Genomic DNA, 23,581 nt, shown 5'->3' with positions numbered 1-23,581 from the left:
TACGGTGACTTTATGCTTTGGAGTATAATGAACCCCGGCAAAGATCATTATGTAATATGAAAGTGATTTAGAAACTAAAAACCAATGTGCGACATCCTACATGAGCAGTAATAGTGGTATTGATCATTTTGATAGTTATTCCCTGTGTCACGTAGTGTTTCGAGTGCCACTAGAGAGGTACGTACGTACGTACTCCTGCACAAAATAACAGACGACTAACAAAATAAAGCTTAAGAGAAAAAAATCCTCGATATTAAGTCGATTAATCAATGCTGGTTAATATTTTCCTTTAATAGAAAGAGATTTATACCTTGCAATTAGGCATTGATAGGTATAAGTAATAAGCAGTTCCTACATATATTTCGTATTTCTTTTTGCACATTTCAAACCCTTTACGCCAAAAAGTACTTACTTTACGTTATTTTTCGAATAATTAAGTCAAAGAATATATATTCTGTGCAATAAAATAAAATAATACACAGTACATCATTCAACAAAGAAAGACTGTAACATAATAACAAAGAAGTAACGTTTGCATTATACACTTATTATATATATTAAACATTACACTTTATAAATTTCAGATCACCCAGAGGATGAAGTTCCTCTTTTGGATGACTTGAGCACTACAGTACGACCAACGCCAGGTTTCTTATTAACTACCACAACTGTTGCACCAGTAACGCAAATAACACAAGACTGTATTCACGATGATCAAATTTTCCCTGATGGCACATCCATAAAAACGGAAAAGGCTTGTGAGCATTGTTACTGTATGAAAGGTGACATCGTATGTGTTGTACAAGAATGTGGAACACCAATGGAGAATGAGGGCAAAAACTGTACTTCTCAGCCACCTCGTGAAGGTCAATGTTGTCCAGATACATACATATGCGAAGGTGATGAACCAGTTACGGAAATTTCATCTGATCTGACTACACAAACAGTGTTAGAGGAGTTGACTACCTTGTCACCGCCTAGAAGAGTTAGTGATGAAGGTAGTGGGTACAAAGATGAACAAGATGAAGAGGTCAAAATTGAAAAACCAGAAGAAGAATCTGAAACTGGAAGCGGTGATAGTGAACAAGTAATATTAGAATCATCAGATGAGGATAAAAAACAAACTGTAGCTAATATATCTCCAACTACAGAAAATATACACGAAACAGATTATGTTTCCACAACTTTATCTTCTATAGAAATTGAAAAAGAAACTACAGAAACAGATAAAGAGTTTAATACTGTTCCTGCTGACGTAGAAACATCAAAACCAGAAGAAGAGTTCACGTCTTTATTAGATAAAGAACATGAAAGTCCTACACATACAACTGAACCTGCATATAGAAAAGAAGACGAAGAATCATCTGAAATTTTCTTGCAAAATAAAGATAAAGAGACTAGCACATCAGAATCCACTGAAAAAACAATGGTCTTCGATGAAACGCCAGAAAAAGAGACCACATTAATAGGCACAACAGAAACTCCTTCTAGAATAAATGCGGTAACGACTAAAATAGAAGACGTAAACATATTATCAACTTCAGCAACTAGACCATCTGACATTATTGACTCTACGGAAGACAACTTTAGGACTACTGAAACTCAAGAGACAATAATGTCTGAAACACCTGTATACACAATTCCAGCTGATATTTATCAACCAGACAAAGAAAGTACTGAAGAATCACTATCTCATAAGTTAACAACTGAATCACCTATAGAAATATCTACACCAATATCTAAAATTACAAAAGAAGCAATTGGAACAACTGAATCCTTGACAGAGATTTCCATAACGGATATAACTAAAGCTACCAAAGAGCCAGATTTTACGGAACATGTAGAATTAACAACATCATTACCTGTAGAGACCGCAGTCATTGATAGCAACAAATCTCCTGAAGAAACTAGCTTAACAAGTGAGGAAGATAAAGATAAAACCGGTTCACCTGTAGAAACAACAGCACCTTATGATAGTGAATTTACAAAAGAAAGTATTGGATCTACTATTGGTCAAGAAATAACAACGGTATCAATTCCTGAATCTAGTATAGATTCGATAAGTGAGCATTCTAAGGAGACTGCAGAAACGGTTCTAGTTCAAGATGTGACGACGCCAACTGTCATTAGTGAGTTAGAAAAAGAATCTACTCGTACTACTAATGTATTAGGTGAGGAGTTCACAACACTTGCTCCAAATAAAAATGACTTTGCTACAATTGATACTCAAGAAAATGAAATTGGTGATTTTACTTCACAAAGTCCTGGTAGAATACCAGGTGAAGGTGATTGTTTATTGGACGGTATTACGTATAGAAATGAAAGTGTAGTACCTAGTACCAATAAATGTCAAACAGAATGTAAATGTGTCAGTAGTATTATTAAATGTGATCCAATAATCTGTAGCTATCCACCTGAATATATGAACAGTTGTGTTCCTACTTACGATTCTCCAGATGCTTGCTGTCCAACATATATATGCGATGAATCTCACGAGACTATTCTTCCCCAAGCACATAGTCAAATGTCAGGAACAGAAAGTCCACTTACTACGCCTACAACAGAATGTCGTGGTGATCAGTGTGACTTACAGAAGGAACAAAAACCGCATGTTACACCTATTTCTACAGAAAATTGTATTAACGGTGATTGTAATTTACAAACGACTTCATCTATTTCCATATGTGAAGGTGAAAATTGCAAAGAAAGACCTTCAGAAGTGCAGAAACCGTGTGACGGTGAAAACTGTAAAACTAGTCCAACTCTACCTTGTAGCAATGGTGAAAAATGCGAAGAAATCACTCCAGAAGTTCAGAAACCTTGTGATGGTGAAAATTGTGAAGTCAGTCCAACACAACTTTGTGGAGATGGAGAAAAATGCAAGGAAACTGCTCCCGAAATTCAAAAACCATGTGAGGGTGAAGACTGCAAAATTAGCCCGACACAATCTTGTGGCGATGGAGAAAAATGTGAAGAAACTTCCCCTGAAATTCAGAAACCCTGTAACGGTGAAAATTGTGAAGTCAGCCAAACACAACTTTGTGAAGATGGAGAAAAATGCAAGGAAACTGCTCCCGAAATTCAAAAACCATGTGAGGGTGAAAATTGCAAAACTGGTCCAACCCAAGCTTGTAGTGATGGAGAAATATGTAATGAAATTGTCCCGGAACTTCAGAAACCCTGTGAAGGTGAAAAATGTAAAATTAGTCCTACTCAACTTTGTAACAATGGAGAGAAATGTGAGGAAATTTCTCCAGAAACTAAACAACCTTGTGAAGGTGAAAACTGCAAAATTAGTTCAACTCAAACTTGTGGTGACGGAGAAGAATGTGAAGAAACTTTACCAGAAATACAAAAACCATGTGAAGGTGAAAGCTGCAAGGTCGTTCCGACTCAAATTTGTCAGAGTGGAGAAACTTGCGACGAAACTGCTTCAGACGTTCAAAAACCATGTGAAGGTGAAAACTGTAAAATTAGTCCAATACCTTGTGGTGATGGAGAAAAATGTGAACAAACTACCCCAGAACTTCAGAAACCCTGTGAAGGTGAAAATTGTAAAGTTAGACCTACTCAAATTTGTAGCGATGGTGAAAAATGTGAAGAAATTACTCCAGAAATTAAAGAACCTTGCGAAGGTGAGAACTGTAAAATTCAACCTTGTGCGGATGGAGAAAAATGCGATGAAAGTACTTCTGAAACGTCTAAACCCTGTAATGATGATACATGCTCAGTATCACAAGATAATTGTAATAATAATGACTGTGGTGTACCTTCACTGGATCAAGAGCAACAACCTTGCCAAGGTGATGATTGTCAAAAAACAGAACAGGAAAATGTTGAGGATTGTACTGAAGAGTCATGTAAAAAGAAAATCATTCCAGGTACTGAAAGTAAATTGCAACCTGAATGCACTAGTTCTGAATGTGATCAACAAAAACCAGTTTCATCTGAACAACCAGAATTAGAAACTATGACTACAATATCTGATAAAGACGTGTCTCAATCCATATCAGACATTCCATCAGTAGAAACAGAATTGGATTCGACTAAATATACTTCTGAATTGCCTAGTTCCTCAGATGTTGATGAAATTGAAAAACCTAAATCAACAACAGAAAATATTCTAAGAGTACCAGACATCACAACTACTTTACCGGAACTAGATTCTCACAAGGCTGAATCTCCTGAAATTGATATGAAAGAAAAACAAGATATACCGCTTACAACAGAAGCGGAACTCTCTGAAGCACAAGACAGAATAACAAAACCACAAGATGAAAGTATATCAACAGCTAAACCAGATGAAATAGCAGATAAAGCTACAAGTATAACAGAAGTAGGAATATCAGAACAAAGTACTGAATCATCTGTTGTAACTGAAATACAAGATGAAAAAACAGATAGTATAGAAGAATCTAAATATACAACTCTATCTAGCTTGAGTGAATCAGAAGAAATAGCTTTAGCAACAAAAATACCAGAAAGTGACGAACAAATTACTGTAAAATCTCAAGAATTTACAGAATCATCAATTACAGTTAAAGATGAAGAAACAAGAAAATCCACCATTCCCACAGTCGAAGAAGCAGTAACTCAATATCCTGGAATATACACAGAAGATAATATGGAGCATGAATCTCCTGTAACTACACCAGAAAACGTTGAAAAAGTTACAGAAAAAGAGATTGTTACTGAAAAGCCACATCGTATTATAACAGAAAAACCAGGACAAGAACCTACTGAATCTTTGATTACTGATACAACAAGATTATCCAATATTCCAGTTACAGAAACAAGCGAGTTAGTTCCTGAGATATCAGAAACAACTATAGAACAATCGCAAACAGAAACAACGCTTTTTGACAAAGATATAGAAGAAAAACCTAAAGAAAAAGAACCGACTGAAACGTCTCCAAAACCAGATAAGGAAATTACTGAAACAGAAGCAACTATTGCTGAGGTAGATATAACTAAACAAGAAATTGAAGTAACTACTCAAACGTCACCTAAAGATTCGGTCATTGTTACCTCAGAGTCTTCTAAAATGGAAGATGAGTACGTAACATTAAGTGTAATTACTAAAAAACCTGATGCTAGTGAAATACCTCAAACTGAAGTTACAATTTTGCATGCAACAGAGACTGAGTCATCACATTTGCCTGACACTTACGGTCAAAATACAGAGACACCAGAAATTGAAAAATTACACGAGGATAAATTTACAACAGCTGATGAAATTTCTGTTCAAACTACAGTAAGACCTACTGAAAAGGAACCTGTAGGTGAACAAATTACATATTTAACTACCGCAGCATCGGAAACACCACTAGATAGTATCGACAAATTAACTACAATATCAATAACAGAGGATAAATCTAAGATTAAGCCATCAGAAAGACCAATGGATGATATATTCACAGAGATTCCAGAAATCGATACAGAAGAACCAAGTGTAATTAAAATGGATGAAATACCTGTAACTGGAACTAATAACGGTACTATTGATTTAGAGTCTCCTGATTACATACCTGTTTATCCATCTACAGTAAGTGTAGAAACCGAAAAATATCCTGACAGTGAGTCATCAGTTACTGAAATAACGGATATAATAGAAGAGCCACAAAAACCAGAAGTAGAAATTCAACAAATGCCTGATTTTATTTCTCCTACTTCAGAAATACCTGGTTATGAAACATCAGAAATCACCACAATTAAAGCACATACCCTAGAACATGAAACCGTAACTTCAGACTTAGAAGGAAGTACCACTAGACCCGATAAAATGGCTACAGAAAAAGATAGTTACACCAAATTACCAGAAACAGATATTAGTGAAGAGATAATTACAAAAGTACCAATATCTGATATTACTCCTCCTGCTGAAACTGATATTAGTGATATCAAAGATGAAAACACCAGTTATTCTACGACTGAAGAAGGACAAATTTTAGATGAAGAGAAAGAAAAAGTTACGAAGTTACCAGAAACTCTTCCAACTGAACAAGAAGGTACTACAAAATTACCAGATTCGCTTGATCATCAATATAAAGAACCGTCATTGTTTGACAAAGATCAACAAACAGTTACTACAATAGAACATATACCCGTTACTGAAATCCCGGTATCAGAATTTGACAAAGTAAGTACAGAACCACCGGAATCACTATCTACTCAGTTACATGACTTAAGTACAGTACCAGAAAAAATAACAACTTCTAAAGAACAGAAACTAGTCACAGATTTACCTCAAGAATTTACTATGTCTGAGGTTATAACTTCTGTTCCAATCGAGTCAGTAGAACCAAGTACTACAATACAACCAAGTTACATAGAAGGACAAAATATATTTGATGACTCAAAGCCTGAAATTTCTAAGGAAACTGAAATACCACAATCTCATGTAAAAGAAACCGAAGAACGTACAACGCAATCACCTTTACTTAAAGAACCAGAAGTTGACCACATTATTGAAAAAGAAACTATCCAGCCAATACCAATAGCTACCACAGAAAGATCTGAGACATCTGAATCAGAATCAGAAGTTGCTAGTCCAGAACATGCAGCAACTGAGAAACCTAAAATCGAAGACGATATGACTAAAACACCAGTTCAAATATCGGAAACTGACACAACCCCAGATATAGTTGAATTAGTAGAACATACTGAACCTATATTAGAAATATCAACTAAGTCTCCATTAGAAGAAAAGCTTACAGAATCACCAGAAAAATCTACAACAGAACGTCTAGATGTCCAGAATATCGATGAAAAGTACACAATAAAGGAAGAACTTACATCTGAAAACCCACAGAAATATGATTTTGAGCCCGAACCTGAAAAAGATCTTACTACTGAAACATCAATACCACTCGAAATCGGTACTGAACAGAAACTTGACGTTGAAATTGAGCATACAACTATCTCTGAAGAATTATTACAGGAAACGCCAACAAGCCGTCCATTACCTCAACAAACTGAACTTGAACAAAAACTAGAGGATGAAACATCATCTCCATTTACATTTAATACAGAATCAGAGCACGTACCTAGTGAAAAAGTAACCACTGAACCATCAAAAATATTTGAAGATGAACACAAATCAACTCAAGCTGTTGAAATTTTGACTGAAGAAGTGTTCCCAGATAAAATACATGAAGCAGGACCATCAACAGATAATTTACCCGAAAAAATTCCCGATACTACTACATTGCCTGTACAGTTTACACATGAAATTTCATCTATATCTGTATCAACTGAACAATCACAAGATGAAATTTATACTACAAGTTTGCCTGTTGAACACTTATCAAGTGAAGTTTCAACTCCAATTGAACACTCAATAGATGAACTTTCAACTCCTGGTGAGGAAATGCCAGACAAAATAGCTCCAGGCGACGAGGCAGATAAAATAACAACAATAAGCCCATTACTTGAACATCAGCAAACTTCGACTATACATTCTTCAGCAGAGTATACTCCTACTGAAATATCATCACTGCCCCCATCAATTGATAATATATCACATGAAACTAAATTACCTCATCATGAAGATTTTACTTCTACAACTGAATTATCTGAATATTCACCGGTAACAATACAACCATCGGATCGAAAGCCAGATGAAACATTATCTACAAATCTACCACTGGAGGAATTATCTCACGACAGCTCAACCACATATCCACTATCACAAAAAACAGAAGTTGAATTAAAGCCCATAGAAGAATCAACGAGTCCGATTCCTGATATCGGAGAAATTGAACCACACAAAGTGCCTGGTGATATTTCATCAACAGTTGAAACATATACAACTGAAAAACAAGAATATGAAGATACATCTCATAAAATACCTACGAATGTTAGTCCAGATGGACTGGAAACAGAACATGATAAGGAATCAACAGAGATATTGGGAACTACCCATCCAGATATTCATAAACTGAAACCAATGGAAAATGAAACTATTATTGAGCCTTCAAGTACAGATATATATTCAGGTACAACTATCGCCGAATATGTAACAGACAAGACAACTTCACCTTCAATGGCTGTTGAAGAAAGTACATCCTCAACTGCATCTGAGGTTCCTGTGATTCAAGAAGATATTAAAAAAGAAGACGAAGTTGCATTAGGCATCACATCATCTCCCATATATCCAACCAAAGAAGAACCAACTACTCTATTAATTTCTGACAAATTGTCTACTGCGATACCCGTAGGTGATATTGATTTAGGTACAGACAAACCTATTGAATTTGATCATGCTCACGATGTGACTGAAGCTGATGGCGAATTCTTACCTGCATCAACAAAAACGTCAACGCCTAGGACAGAAGAAATACCATCAACAGAATCTAATCTCTTTGATAAAACCACTAAAACTGAAGACAAACTTAGTGAAGTACCAGCTGAAACAACCGTTCAACCAGAAATCCCGAAACCAGGAATTAACGAAATACCTATTACGGACGAAGTTCCTGAGCCAGAAGATCATGAAGACCACGAAGTTCCAAGCGCTGGTGGAGGTTATGGATCCGATTACGCTGATGATGATCAACCATTCGGACCGGGCACTTGTCGTTACGGAGGAAAAGTCTATGTTTCTGCACAACAAATACCTAGGGATGATCCATGTGATTTCTGCTTCTGTTTCAGAAGTGATATTATTTGTTTACAACAAAGTTGTCCGCCTCCTATACACGGCTGTCACGAGGAACCGATACAAGGATTCTGTTGTCCAAGATACGAGTGTCCAGTATCTATGGCCACTGCTCTTAATGTCACTACAACAACAACGACGACGACGACAACATTGCCGCCACATTTCTTGCCCCATGCTTACAAAGGCGCAGCATATAAAAGAGGCTGTCAAATCAAAGGACACTCATACAAAGTCGGCGAGGTGGTACGCGCGTCATCAGGACCATGTTTACATTGCACGTAAGTACATTATTTTATCATTTAATTATATCATTATATATGAAGTAGTGAAGTGTTTCATAATGTTTTTTTTTTTATACAACTTAGAATGGCAAACAACCTGACGGCCCACCTGATGGAAAGTGGTAACCGTCGCCTATAGACATATGGTAAGCAGTACCGTGGATATAACAGAGTATACTGTTTCGCCCATGATACCCCCCATGCGTTGCCATTCCTAAGGACTCAGATGTTATTCCTCTGTACCCAGTAAATTCACACCATATCCCATCCTTCAAACCGAAACACAGCCATGCAAACACAACTGTTTCACGGTTGAAACACGAATGGGACAGAGGTACCCAAGCAATCGACTTTTGTACAAAGTCTCCCTCTGGTAATGTATACATCTACGTGCTTATTTATTATTTATTAAACTTTAATGCACCTATATAATGTGAAAGACAACTAAGTTCATTTCATTCTCATTTATTCGTTACTCACTAATACCCCGATAACGTATACCGATACCGTAAACGGGGTTACTATTTTCACCCTATTTTCACAAATTTGTTTAAAATTTCTATTTACCAACAAAAAGGCGAGTATTTTTTCTGAAAATTATTCACCTAAGAAGGTTGAGTTCAATTTCTATAAATAAGCATTTATACTGCACGACAACGACTTTAAAAAACGATTGCTCTGCCAAAAATTATTCACATTTGAAAGTGGCGCCATACAACTACCATATAGAATTTAAAATTAAATTCCGTTTGTCATAACTGAACACACTGTTGTCGTTGTTTTCGTAGTGTTTTAAATTACAAAATTGATATTATTGTAGTTGATTATTCCCTTTGGCATGACAAGTAATAATGCCAGTTTTTATGTTATAATAATGATGTAATTTGTTCACTTAATTGCAGATGTGGAGGTGACGGCCAGATGAAATGCGACCCTAAGGCATGTACGCCAGAGCCAATGCTAAGACAAATGATAGCAGCCGCCGTGTCCGCCAAGAGGCGGAGGTGAAATACCTTCGGTCTGTCGCCAGATTTCACGAATATATCATCACAAGGATTACATGTTTACATGATTACATGATTACATGTTACATGATTACATCACCTATGTGATAAAAATTCCATCTACTCTTCAATGCACAATAATAATGCTCAAATCCCGATGGAATAGTTTAAGATTTCGTGTCATATATAATAATTATTTTACTTTTTATAAAGTGTCGTGGCACAACTCAATATTAAAGAAACAATCATGACTGTGATCAAACTGTTAAATTTAAATAATAATTTTCTGAATCTGATTTTTTTTACAAATGTTTCTTCAAGTCTTGAATTAAGACTAATTTATTATTATTTATGTTTTTAAACAAGTCAGTGCCAAACGATAGTGCTAAGTTGTAAACGACTAGGTACGCCTGTATTACATTAGGCATTCGATGGATTGTTATATGTTTCATAAAACATTTCGTAATGACCAAAGCGAAGCGAAGCTAACAAAATATCACAGGTATATAAATAAATAATTATATTATTCTTTAACTTATACTTCAAGCTTCGTTGGTCAGTAGATCGCCGAAATCTTGACCATTTTACAAGTAAACTTGTTTTACCGATAATAATTTTAGTCAATTTCTTTGTTTTTACACGATGTTACAATAAGCGATCTAGTATCGTGTAAATATGAAGTAACATAAGAATTCCTGATGTTGTAAATGCCTTACTTAATTTGTAATAATTTATATATTTTAGGTGTATAGTACTTAAGCCATGTTTTGAGACCAGTGACTATTATAATTTAGAAGTAAATGAAGGCCCATTACAATACTAGAAAAGTATCGGCCGACGCATAGTGCGTAGTTTAAGCCTTGGCCGACACTTTTCCTATATTCACGTCTTACGGAAAACGATTGTTTTATCTTGTTTTCCCTAATTCGAGAAATACTTTCAATTTTTGCTAGCACTTATTTAGTGACAATGATCAATGTTTTGTAAAAACCTTTTGTAATGTGAAAGTAACGATACTGAATATAATGTAGGCTCTTTTGTAACTTTTGATATTAAAGTGCTAGTAGGTATAATTATCAAAAAGCAGATTGAGATAGGTACGGAAGCCTCACTATAGACTTTTGCAATCGTTTGTCATTATGGATAAGGTACGTGAATTAAAACGGTAGCATTAATTCGTACCAATCTCCGTCTGTGCACACTGGTTATAGTTATTTTTTCATTTAATTTATTTAAAGTTGTAGCAATAATAATAAAATTAAGTGATGGTAGTAAACATCCTGCTACTTATTTCAAAAAAATACAGTTTCAATAAGGAATGAATCTAATTTTATTTGTTTAATTATATTTTACCGAGTCTAGCTATCGTCTAGCTGTCTGTGAAAATGATTTCTAAATAAAATATTTCAAATGAACCGTAAACTTTATTTTATTTATTTATTTACACACATTTATATCAAGATATGGTACTTTGTTCATTGTTACTGCATATTATAATGTTATTAATATATTATACTATAAAATAATAATTTCATTTCATATATTTTAGAGATATACGAAGTGGAGACTAAGTAAACTCCAAGTGAGTTTACTTCATGCCTTATTCAAATTAAAAGTATAATATTAGTTTAATAATTTGGTTTAATTATATCGTTCTTTTTTCCGCGTTTAAATAAAAATAAGAAATAATGTTTATGGTAATATATTAATAATTTGATTACAAAATCCCTAAAAGCAAATTTTTGAATCAGAGGACTTTTTGAAAATACTAACATATAGATCAAAACCGCTTATACGCTCTTTTACAGTTGCAGGTTATAGATTAAAACATATTTCTGTCATGCATTCACAATATGGTAATATAAGGCAGTACAACACAAATATGATGTATAGAATATCTTATTTTGAAAGCAGAACCATCGAGAGAGTCACAGTTTCGTGATATAATATATAATCTTTTATTTAATTGATAATATCGTTTAAACATTTAAAATAAAATTACACGCAATATGAATAAAATGACTAGAATACTATACCATAACAGGCGTTTACTGTTTACTGCTGAACATTCTCCTTCCCCTTAGATTATATAGATAGAGTATCTCCATACAAATGATTCGAGAAAAGCGGGTCAACTTTTTCATACAATTTTGGATGATATATATGTAATTACTCGTATGAGTAATTCCTTTATAACTTTTAAATTTATTTTGTCTTATAAATTCTGCGCCCATTTAATGCTCAAATACATTTTATTTATTAAATTTTTAAATATAAATACATTAAGATATATTGTGTGCGTAAGTATATAGAACATTAATTAAAAAAAGAGTCAGCCAATTTGACAATTAGCTGACAAAAAGTTGACATGTTTTTGAGACTTTATCTATATAATCTAAGGCCTCTCCCTATTAAGGGGTTTTGCTAGTAGTTGTTACGTTTGGTAGACGGGTTGGCAAGTGCAATTAGGTTTGGAGATGTTTTGGGATTGCTGCTGACCATTCCTCAACTAATAAATTCCCGTAGTCGCCCGTGGGTGTCGTAAGCGACACCCACGGGAAGGGAAAGGATGACCCATCATATGCCGATACCATACGGCATAGAATGATTAGTATACTTTATAATATTTAATCATCATCATCATCATATAAGCTTTCAACCGTCCACTGATGAACAAAATATAAATAATTTAAAATTGTAAGTTTTGGAACTTAGTAACTTCGAGCATCGACGATCTGTCTTGGAGAAAACAATAAAGTGAACAATGTAACCAATCGGCAGCATCAAGCAGCCAAAGTCCATCCAGAAATAATATATTTAATAGAGCAATCTCACCATTCTACTTGACTAATTCTATTCTATTCATATTTCTGCCACTTAGCTGTACTTGTCTGATTATATCTTGATTTAAAGAGTGAGTGAGGGTTTATATACCCTTAAGAATAGTAAGGCATGAGTTTTATCATGATCATTAAAGTAATGTATTCTGTAATGTTTATTATGGTGCTGTTTATGTTTATAAACGACGGGTATAGTACCTAAGTCATGTTCAGCGTCACATTGGCCATATAGTCGAGGTGGTATTTGCCAGCCGGACCCCAGCTTGTGTAGGCCCCCATGGGCTTTTTCCTTAATGGATAATGGAATGGTAAACCTGCCTGCGCTATCGATATACGCTGGCGGGGCAGCAGTGGAAATGATAGATGAGCATGAAAGAAGGCCCATCGTGATGAATGCGATAAGTATTAATCACAATGGTTTCCAGGGAGAACCGCGTGGAGGTCAACCTGACAGGACTTATTAACATTGGGGTTTTAGTTCCCATTACTAACAATTCCTTCCCCTCATGGGTCTGACTTGTGGAGCTTGTAGTGCCGCTACCAACTGGTGCAACTACCATCGTCTAGTTTCGGGCCCCGGGCTTGTGGTCAGCCACCCGAGTCCTTCCGGCCAAGTCCGATCCTAATCAAAATAAAATAATAATTACGCCTGCGCTATCGCCTTTTTTTTGTAACGTCTGGAAAATGCTTTATGCAGACCCATACACCTTGTGGGGGGTGAATGGGTACTGTGGGAATCCCCCCGTAAGGTGGGGTGTGTACCCACCAAAAACCAGACGATATACCTTCGAGGTGCTATATGTCGGAGACATGGGTTCGCTTTCGCACTCACCACACCTCTGACGGCAGCGACCCGTCCCCTGATGGTAAAAGCAGGTCTCCTCTCTGCGCTATCGACCTGATATACTGCTAGGCATGAGGCAGCTAGATCCTATAACTAACAATCCCTTTTTCGCACATGTTATATATAGAAAATACTCAGACAGATACAACAAAATATATTCATAAAAAACAATGTTTTTATTCACCATCATCTCAGTCATTATCTATTCACTAGACCTCCCTCATAGACTACCATAAGGAACAGTCCTGAATCATGATTACTATGTCATCGACAAATCGAAGGTGAGGATGTATTCGCCAGTGATGTTTATACCATATCTTTTCCAGTCAAGGAGTTTGAAAACATCTTTCAATGCAGCTGTGAAGAGTTTCGGGGATATGTTATACCTTGTCTTATACATTTCTGCACTGGGATGGGTTTCGTACTACTGATTCTGTACTCGGATAGACGTCGTAGCCTTACTGTAAATACACTTCAATACTTCGAAGTACCTATAGTCAATATGGCACCGCTGAAAAAATAAAGGAGAGGAGAAAGTATCCTAAATTTATTTTTCATAAAATACTACACGTACGACTCTAGGATTGGTTTCTAAACAGAATTAAACACGAAATACTAGATGGCGCTGGGGTCGAGACTTCTAGTTAATATTATTTTGTAATTAAAGATAATTTAAAGCAAAAGTTCTAAATTGACGTGTGGTTTATATAATTATTTAAACTTTTTTTTATTTTTTAATAATAATATTTTTATTTCTATCACAATGGCACTTGATTTATACATTTAACAAAATCGAATATATATAGACTGCTACAGGAAGTGGACAGAATCCGTACTAGGATACACTGTGTTATGGTATCCTAACGTCCACACTCGACCGCTGACTATACAAAGAACAGATAAATAAACCATATCATTAAAAGTAATTATAAAAGTCTAATAATAATAATAATAATAACAATACAAGTTCGTGTTTTAGCTAGATCGCCATCATTTTGTCTTATCTTTGTTTTATTTTGTGTTTTATGTCACCATAATTGATGAAAATAATTTTAATTAATGTTGTCATATCATTCGCACTAACTACCGAATAGGTATTTTTTTATGGGTGAAAATGGAATGGTTACCCCACCTGCGCCAATGGGATACGCTGACGGAGCACCAGTGAAGGGTGATTGATGAGAATAAAAATAGGCCAGTTAGCCCAACATGATGAATTCATCAGGAATTAACCATGATAGTTTCCAGGTGGAACCGCGAGGAGGTCGGGTATATTGCTAGCAATGGGATTCTCAGTCTCCATTACTAACATCTGCCGAGGTTTTCCCGAGAGACTACAGCATGGGGTTCTTCAAAAGGGGGGTAAAGAGGTTTCTTCAGGGTCGGCAACGCGCGCGTCTATGAACGCCTGCAATACCTCTGGTATTGCAGGCGTTCATAGGCTACGGTAACCGCTTACCATCAGGTGGGCCGTATGCTTGTTTGCCACCTCAGTGGTATAAAAAGAAAAAAAAAGCGTATACCGATAGCGCAGGCGGCGTTACCATTCCATTTTTACCCATTCAAAAAACTGTCACAAAATCTCTACTTCGATTGCTGTATCTATGCCATTCTATATTATATTGACGCCTCAAATTATAATTTCGACATTTGATTTCAATTTGTATAATTACACATTTTTGATAGCGCCACAACACAAGTTTCGAACAACCGAACTAACAAGAACTTTCACAAATCAGCGTACTCGACGAATTCTCCGTTAGTTCTTAATATTACAAACAAATATCCACAGATGTCGTTGCTTACCATGACAAAAAAAAATGATATCTTGTAATTTGTCAATTAATAGTTAGTTTTGTTTTTAAATATACAAAAATGATAAAAAAACAGATACTTAATTAATATATAATCTTAATACAGTAAATATTATTAAATGTATATATTAGTAACCTTCATAAAATCGCCAGTTTCTTGTAAAATGATTTACTTCCACCTAATATTGAAAATAGGTTTTATCACTAGTCTACGTAAGTGTTATTCTAGTTGCTTCTAACATTTTAAATATAAATATAAACGATGTTGTACTTAATCATAATCACCATATAAGTACTGCCCAAATAAAAATAACCGATAAAGCAATATTATAGCGTATCATAACTATAACACTGTAACTCTTCATGCAAGGATATCAGGGGTTGGTTCGCCTGTTATAATTATGGTCAGTATAACACAAATCAAATATACAAATTTAACATAACAGAAAACATAATTATACCTACGTATAAATAGTAGTAACAGCGAAATGTTAAAGATTATTGCATGTTAGGGTCAAGGGTATTTCTTGTTCTGTTTTAGTTGGAAATATAAAATTGATTTTCTTCGATTTGAATCAATCTCAGAATCTCAGTCAGGATATTGAAATATTTGTATTACGCTTTCTTACATCTCTCTCTCTCTCTCTCTCCCTCTTTCCCACTCGTTCTTTTTAAGAACGGAAAAAAATATTATAATAAATTAATATCTAGTAAAATAGACAATATTTGTAAAAAAATCTCAAACTACCTGCACAACCTACATATTCAAACAGTGTAAATACCTGTTCTTGAAGTTGCTCCTGCAACTCTCTTCAACTTTTCTACTTTTTGTTCCATAATCATAATATGGAAATGCCATTTGGATGAAGAGTTTAGCAAACAGAAGAAACCTCGATATAATTACATGTCATTTACAAGGCAAATTGGAAAATTAAGGTATAAGTCTAGATATATAAGTACATGATAAACATTTAAACGATGGTTACTATTATAACTAGATGGATTCTTATTCAATTATTGAACTACTCAATTCATCCATATAATTGGACCCTATAGATTCATCATGACATTATTTTTGATCCTCCTAGCTAAATATTATGTGGTCCATTGAAGTACTGACATGCCAAGAACTAGCAAACAATAAGAAAATCAATAAACATTTCAAAAAACGAACAAAAAGGTAGAGAAAATCCAGTAACGAAAGCTTTTATCCTCATCATCTTGCTGACATCTCTATTAAAATAATTCCATTATCTTAAATATAATTAATTAATATATAATTTCGGTGATGATAAAAATTTTTAGTATTTGTTAGTATTGAAGGCATCAGTCTTATATTTAGATCGTAATGTATATTTTTAATTATTATTAAATAATACGTAGAAGGACGAATATTTGAAATACCAAGAACGATTAATTAATTAGACTTTGCGTAATGGTTGGTAAGATATAACTGAAACAATGAAACAAATGCTGATATAAAGCTGATATGGAAACATTATTTTTCCAAAAATTCCACAACATTAAACACTGGTATTTTGACAATTACTTGTACTACTAATATAAAGTAGGTTATTATACCTAATTAAATAATAAATAATAGTTGTTCTTTATTTAAAAGAACAGGCTAGACTCCAAATGTAATTAGATCCAGACCAACACATATTTGTTTAAAGGTCGTTTAAATATTTCCGTATATACCTATAACTTATTAAAATAATTTGATTAACATTAACATATTCTTATAAAAGTTGTAATTGAATAAAAAAATATGTCCCTTTATATTTTTATACAAGAATATCCATACTTTTCTCAACAAGCTATTTGTTAGCTACGTAGAAATATGTACCCTCAATTTGAATAACCTCGTCCCTCTCACACAGATGTTCAGTGATTGCATCTGTTTCACTCTATCCCATTACTTTTATATTGTTCGCTAACTTTCTTGTTTGTATAAGCAAATACACGTATTTGAAAGTTTGTATATTTGTAGATTGTATTGTACAATAATAAGTAGACATCTATAGATAGTATACTACTGTATACTTTTTTATACTTATTTTTACCCCTTAATTATATTAGATTTCCTTTTATTATACGTGTAATGTAATGTGACTTGAATGTGTGTAAATGAAATATATTGATTGACCGGGATAAAAATAACCGTCTTTCTCCATTCCGAATACCAATCTTCATAATGTTTGGTTGAGCCGAACTAAACAAACAAATTTATTTTTAAATTAATAAGGATAAATAGTGACATGAAAGAAAGACTACATAAGATTAAGGCCTTTGTCGATCTGTCTGAGTTTATACGTCGTAGCTTTGAAATAAGTCTACTACGAAGGCAGTTTTTTTATTAGAAAGCAGGTTTGATCAAAGTGGTTCGTTATGTTGCACGATAATCACTTCAGCCGTTTATCTGTATCATTAGTTAAAATCTTTTTGACATGTTTTTCATATCTAATTTAATAAATTTAATTATTATTAATTAAAATGCCCACGTTTTTAAACTGTGGAAAACGATAGGTGAATAAAGATCATTATTATTAATCTTTTTTTATTTATCGTTATAGTGCTTACACGAATCCATTTTATTTGCTTAGAATTATTTATAAGTTATTTAGTTTTTACCAAAATGCTCATTCCTTATAATAATCTACTAATACCCATACATTATGTATATATAGTAAGTTTTTTTGGGTTACATGGAGAGTTTTCCTACTCCTGCACTAATATTCTATGCTTTTATCAAGTCTTGGTTGGTTTTTACTGAAGTCGTCGTAATGAATCAAGTGGCAGACTTTCATCCTCACCTATTATCTTCCACTTGTGCCCCGTCCGTCGATACCGATAGTGCAGGTGGAGATACCATTCCATTTTTATTCATTAAAAGAACCTCCTGGACATGAACTTGAGCTATGGCAGATCGTTTTTCATTCAGTCATCTCACGGAGAAAATGCAAAATTATATTTGTCTCATGAAAACAATGTTGCTGCTATTTTAAAATCTTAAATGCACATATTATACTTTTTTTTATACCAGTGAGGTGGCAAACAAGCATACGGCCCACCTGATGGTAAGTGGTTACCTTAGCCTATGAACACCTGCAATACCAGAGGTATTACGCGTGCGTTGCCGACCCTGACGAAACCTCTTTACCCCCCTTTTGAAGAACCCCATGTTGTAGTCTCTTGAGAAAATCTCGGCAGGGAGCTCATTCCACAACCTGAGTGTTCGTGGGAGGAAACATGTCTGAAACCGCGCAGTACGCGACCATTGAGGCTGTAGGACTTTACTATACGAAGCATGAAAAAGATACAATGGATTCGACTATGAAGCATGACTATCAATCTCTCTCTAAATAAAAGATTTCAATTTGATATTATAGTAAAATGATTATTCTAATGTCCAGTATAAACGACTGTTTTTAGTAGAATTGTATTAGAACTACTTTACATTAAATGCTCGAAGATCAATACCATAATAGGTTTGTTTAACCTATAAAATTTAGGTCTCAGAATCTACCCCAATGATAGACTTACCCCATAGAGAAATCTCAAACAGTATAAGATATATATAGTCTCTTTAATCTTATGCTGTAATTAGTAAATTTGAATATTAGAACCACTTTATAATATACTTAGATACATAAAGACAAAGTGAGTGGTTAGTTTTTAATATTATTCAAACTTGTAAATACGATGTGCATTATTGTAACTACAGCTACCATCCTTAATCTACGGTCCTATAGCAATATAAACAATTTTAAAAGACCGTTATCTGTCATTTTTGTTAAAGTTTTTATAATATACTAGCGGCCCGGTACGTGCTTCGCTACATATAAAGTGAAATAATAAAAAAAAATTAACATCAAATTCTTTTATTCAAATAAAAAAATATTTTATTAATTGCTAGGTATTTTAAAATTTAATCCAAAACATTTGGTTAAATAATATTTTTTGTTTTTCCATTTTGAGCATGAATAAACAAACGGCTGGGGGTACCGACTCTGGAACAGGCAATATAAAGTTGGCCATGTGATAAACATGATTCCTCCAAATTCACACCACAAACGTTAAGTGTTTGCCCTTGGGCCTTGTTAATGGACATCGCAAATGATAAACGCACAGGATATTGTAATCGTTTGAATTCAAATGTCTTTTCAGTTGGAATCATAGGGATACGCGGTATCAATTAAACTTCTCCTTTTGATTTATCAGTTAAGATCGTAGCTTTAATCAAATTTGGCAATAACTTTTTCACTGCCAATCTGGTGCCATTACACAGTTTTGGTGGATTAATATTACGCAATAATATAATCAAAGAACCGCACACATATACATAGTATACATTTGAACAATCCAAGATTCGCCGTTTGTATGAATGCACTCAACAATATATTTAAAAATATAAACACAAAGCAATAATTATCGCTGACAATTTGCTTTAATCGAAGCACGTTCAAAATGAAATGACCGCATGAATGACATAACAACATGCTTGTACTATCAACACTGAAAAAAGTTTCATTTTGACAGCACAATCCCCATCTTCAATAAAAGTTTAAATTTGACACAAAAATCCCCATTAACAAAATGATCCGCCATTTATTGAATTCATTTGTTACAAAAAATGTGATAAATGAAGAACCGCTCGATCGATTTTGTGCAAACTTCACATAAACCATCTACTAAATAATCCGAACAAAGCCTAAACATTTGCTTTGGATAGGTGAACCCGTTCTTGAGTTATAAAATTACAACGAAAAGTGGCAATGTTTTAATGTTTTATACCAAATGTATGCAGTAATGTTTTATACCAAAAATCATAGCAAATAAAATATTTATAACTCTCAACTTAAATTAAAAATTTTTACTTATTGCAAAACATGCCCTTTTTTTAGAACAGAGCATATATTTGTACTAGTTTTTAAACTATCTTTAAAAATTTGGTTTAGTTCTCAATCTATATCACTATCGGAAACCCAAAATGTACATTTCCATACATAAAATAAGTAACAAGCATCGGTATCTACTATTCTTAATCTATCTATGAATATTGATATCTAATAAGTGAGTACTTTCCAACTAAGTTGCACAAAACTCTACCATTAGTTTATACTGCCATTTTATTTTAAAAGAAAATTTAATGGCTTCTTGTATTCAAAACTTCATCGCTGAAGTTTCTTTCGCTATTTAATCCTATTTAATGTTTGAGAGCTCGTGACTCATTAAAATAAAGTTTATTTTTCTCTACAGCTTTAATGTTGTGCTTAATATAAAACAAATACTAATTAATAGTCACGTAGGTATCTTATGTTTCAAGCCCCTGACGTTTAAATTAATTAATTAATTGTTATTAATTCAGTCACCGAAATTAGTTAATAAGAAAAATAATTTGAATCACATTTTTTATTAGTTTCAGTCAAATTTGAATTTCTTGACTTTGTCAAAGACACTTTAATTTCAAAATAAAATTGGCATTTTGTAGAATATTTTTGCACTTGATTCAAATTCTGTATGAAAAGTCTATGTGAAAAAATATACTCTTTCATCTATTTATTTTATTTTTTTATTCATTAGTACATATATGTGTACAAAGCAGACTTAATTCTGAAAGCATACTCTCCCAGTCAAGCTTCGAAAAGTGTTAGAATACTCGAATGCGGCGGTACTAATAATAATTGATGTACATAAATACTAAAATTTACATATATAAACAACAAATATACTTACACATATATAATATGTACTTTATTATACACGAACGCCATTTTAAGTATAAAAATGAACATAAATATGTTTCTTTGAATGCCGGTTTAATTGGAAGTCTCTTGATGGTATATAATCTCTTATTGACTCCTTTTGAGCGTCATTCCTTTTGAACCTTGAAGAAGGTTCTTCAAGGTTCAACAAAACTGCTTTGGCTAAATTTGGCAGAGAGAAGAGAGAAACAAGGTATTTGCACATAATTATTGGTGCAATAAAATCATCTCCAACAAATGCTCCACAAGTCGATCCTCCTCTTCACCTCCGTAGGCAACATCTATCAGACTTTTTTTAAAAATATACCGCAACCCTCTATTTGAATTTAATTATAAATTGCTAATTTATAGCTCTATTGTCATTCTAGATTTTAGATTGATAAAACATTCGCCCTCTGCTAATCAAAAAGTCAATGTTATAGTCGCGGAAACATGACACTGTTGCTTCAGGAGCCATCAGGATCAACATCAGAATGTCCTAAAATTCTTCTTCTTTTAAAATTTCCAAATCAGATAATGTTAGAGCTACTACATGAATTGTGCAATATAATATTATCTTTAACATTAAATGTCCCCTTCATTCTAACGTTTACTGGTGAATCCATAGACTTTAGAAGCAATATTTTATATAGTTTTTTTTCTGAACTTGTCTACAAGATGTTTTAAAACTACCTTTCAAATCCAGATAAAATTGTTACATAACTTTACAAACTAAATAAATCTTACACAGGTGCAATACTTTTGGCATTAACGTGTCGCCCTTGCGTGGATCCCCAACCATTCTCGAATTGGGGGTAACGAAACAGCAAACTTACGGGCCAAAAATACTATATAACCTAGTAACAAGTGTATTCGTAACGATGGGCCAAGTGATTTGCTTTCAACCTTATCTATCATCATCCACTGGTGGCTCGCCAACTTATATCGATAGTGCGGGCAAGGATGCCGTTCCATTGTCATCCATTAAAAAAAAGAGCATATAAGTAAAGTATGTAGGTATATCGATATAGTCAGTCGATATTTTTCTTACACTTGTCGCACCCAATGTTTTTGTTTTAGCTAACAAGCATCACCTATAGCCAAATACTTATAACAAAAACCAACGGTATTTTTTTTATGGATGATAATAGAATGGTAACCCCGCCTGCGCTTACAGTATACACTGGCGGGAAAACCAGTGAGGGATGATAGGTGAAAATGAAAAGGCAGGCCAGTTAGCCCATCGTGATGAATACAACCGGAATTCAGCACGATGATTTCCAGCGGGACAACATGGAGGTCGACCTAACAGGGTATATTGTTAGCAATGGAACTAGTAGTCCGCATTACTATCAATCCCTTCCCCTCGCCGCAACAGTATTGTAGTATGCGTGTCAGTCATCGAAATTATTCGTATTCTCAACATTGAAATTGATTTTTAAATTTAAAAAAAAATTTAAATTCGATAAAATCTGAAGTTAAATCGATATGTCAAATCGCACTAAATCTTTGATATATGATAATTGCATATTTAACAGATAGTTCATAATCATCAGTCTTCTTGGTTTAACAGCACTCCGAAGAAACTTTTTTCGATCCGTAAAAGTGCCCCTGAAAAATACCCCTTTTTATACATGTAGTTTAAATATGTGTTAATTATGATAAAATTATTCTAATAAATAAATTTCTATATGAAAAAAAGTAATAAAATTTATTAATATATTTTTTATATAATTATTATAACTTAGCATTTTATATAAAAATACTAGTACAGTTGAAAAGTAATGGAAACACTTTTCCATATTGTTCTTAGTTAACAAATCAATTAATCCTTTTTCCTTAATTCAATTCAATTCAATTCAATTTATTCTATAACAATATTACATTGTGTCGAATATGATAGGAGTTTTAGACTGTACAAGTGCAAATTCACAAACATGCAATAATTTTACATATAAACAATGTTACATACAAATAATGAATTAATAATAATAACAATTTCAGTCAAAAAAACAAGTAACTATATACAACTCACAATTAATATATCTCTAAAACTCATTTATTTTATAAATACATTTTTCCAACAGAAAGGCATGGAGTTTGATTTTTAATATTCTCCAATTTTGGATAGTTTTCAGATCAATTGGTAATCTGTTATACAACTTCCTTCCCTGAAATTGCGCTCCATGTATAACTACATTTAATCTTGGTTGTATGTCACTCATAATGTCTTTACGTCTAGAACTAATATAAACTTTGAATAATATATGGCATGTTTTCTTTTTACAACAATCATACTACTGAAGGACATCTGGTTTTGCAAGCGTCCGTAGGCTACAGTGACCATTTACTATCAGACGAGCTTTATACTTGTTTACCACCTTGGTGG

General features: G+C 33.7%; 1 protein-coding gene across 1 annotated transcript in view; it reads left to right on the top strand.

Moving 5' to 3' along the window:
• The window catches only part of LOC113517566 (uncharacterized), a 39,658-nt gene extending 28,289 nt beyond the window's left edge, over window positions 1-11,369 (top strand). Inside the window, exons 6-7 of the mRNA XM_026902271.3 lie at window positions 585-8,940; window positions 9,846-11,369. Coding sequence (XP_026758072.2) covers window positions 585-8,940; window positions 9,846-9,951 — 8,462 coding nt within the window. The 3' untranslated portion in view covers window positions 9,952-11,369. The remainder of the gene's footprint in view (window positions 1-584; window positions 8,941-9,845) is intronic.
• Window positions 11,370-23,581: the final 12,212 nt, after the last annotated feature.

This window comes from Galleria mellonella, unplaced genomic scaffold (assembly GCF_026898425.1).
Source record: "Galleria mellonella isolate WM207_F2 unplaced genomic scaffold, CSIRO_AGI_GalMel_v1 utg78, whole genome shotgun sequence".
In the NCBI taxonomy this organism is placed as follows: Eukaryota; Metazoa; Arthropoda; class Insecta; order Lepidoptera; family Pyralidae; genus Galleria; species Galleria mellonella.
Note: the sequence above shows the minus strand (reverse complement) of the source record. Positions and strands in the feature narration are given on the sequence as shown.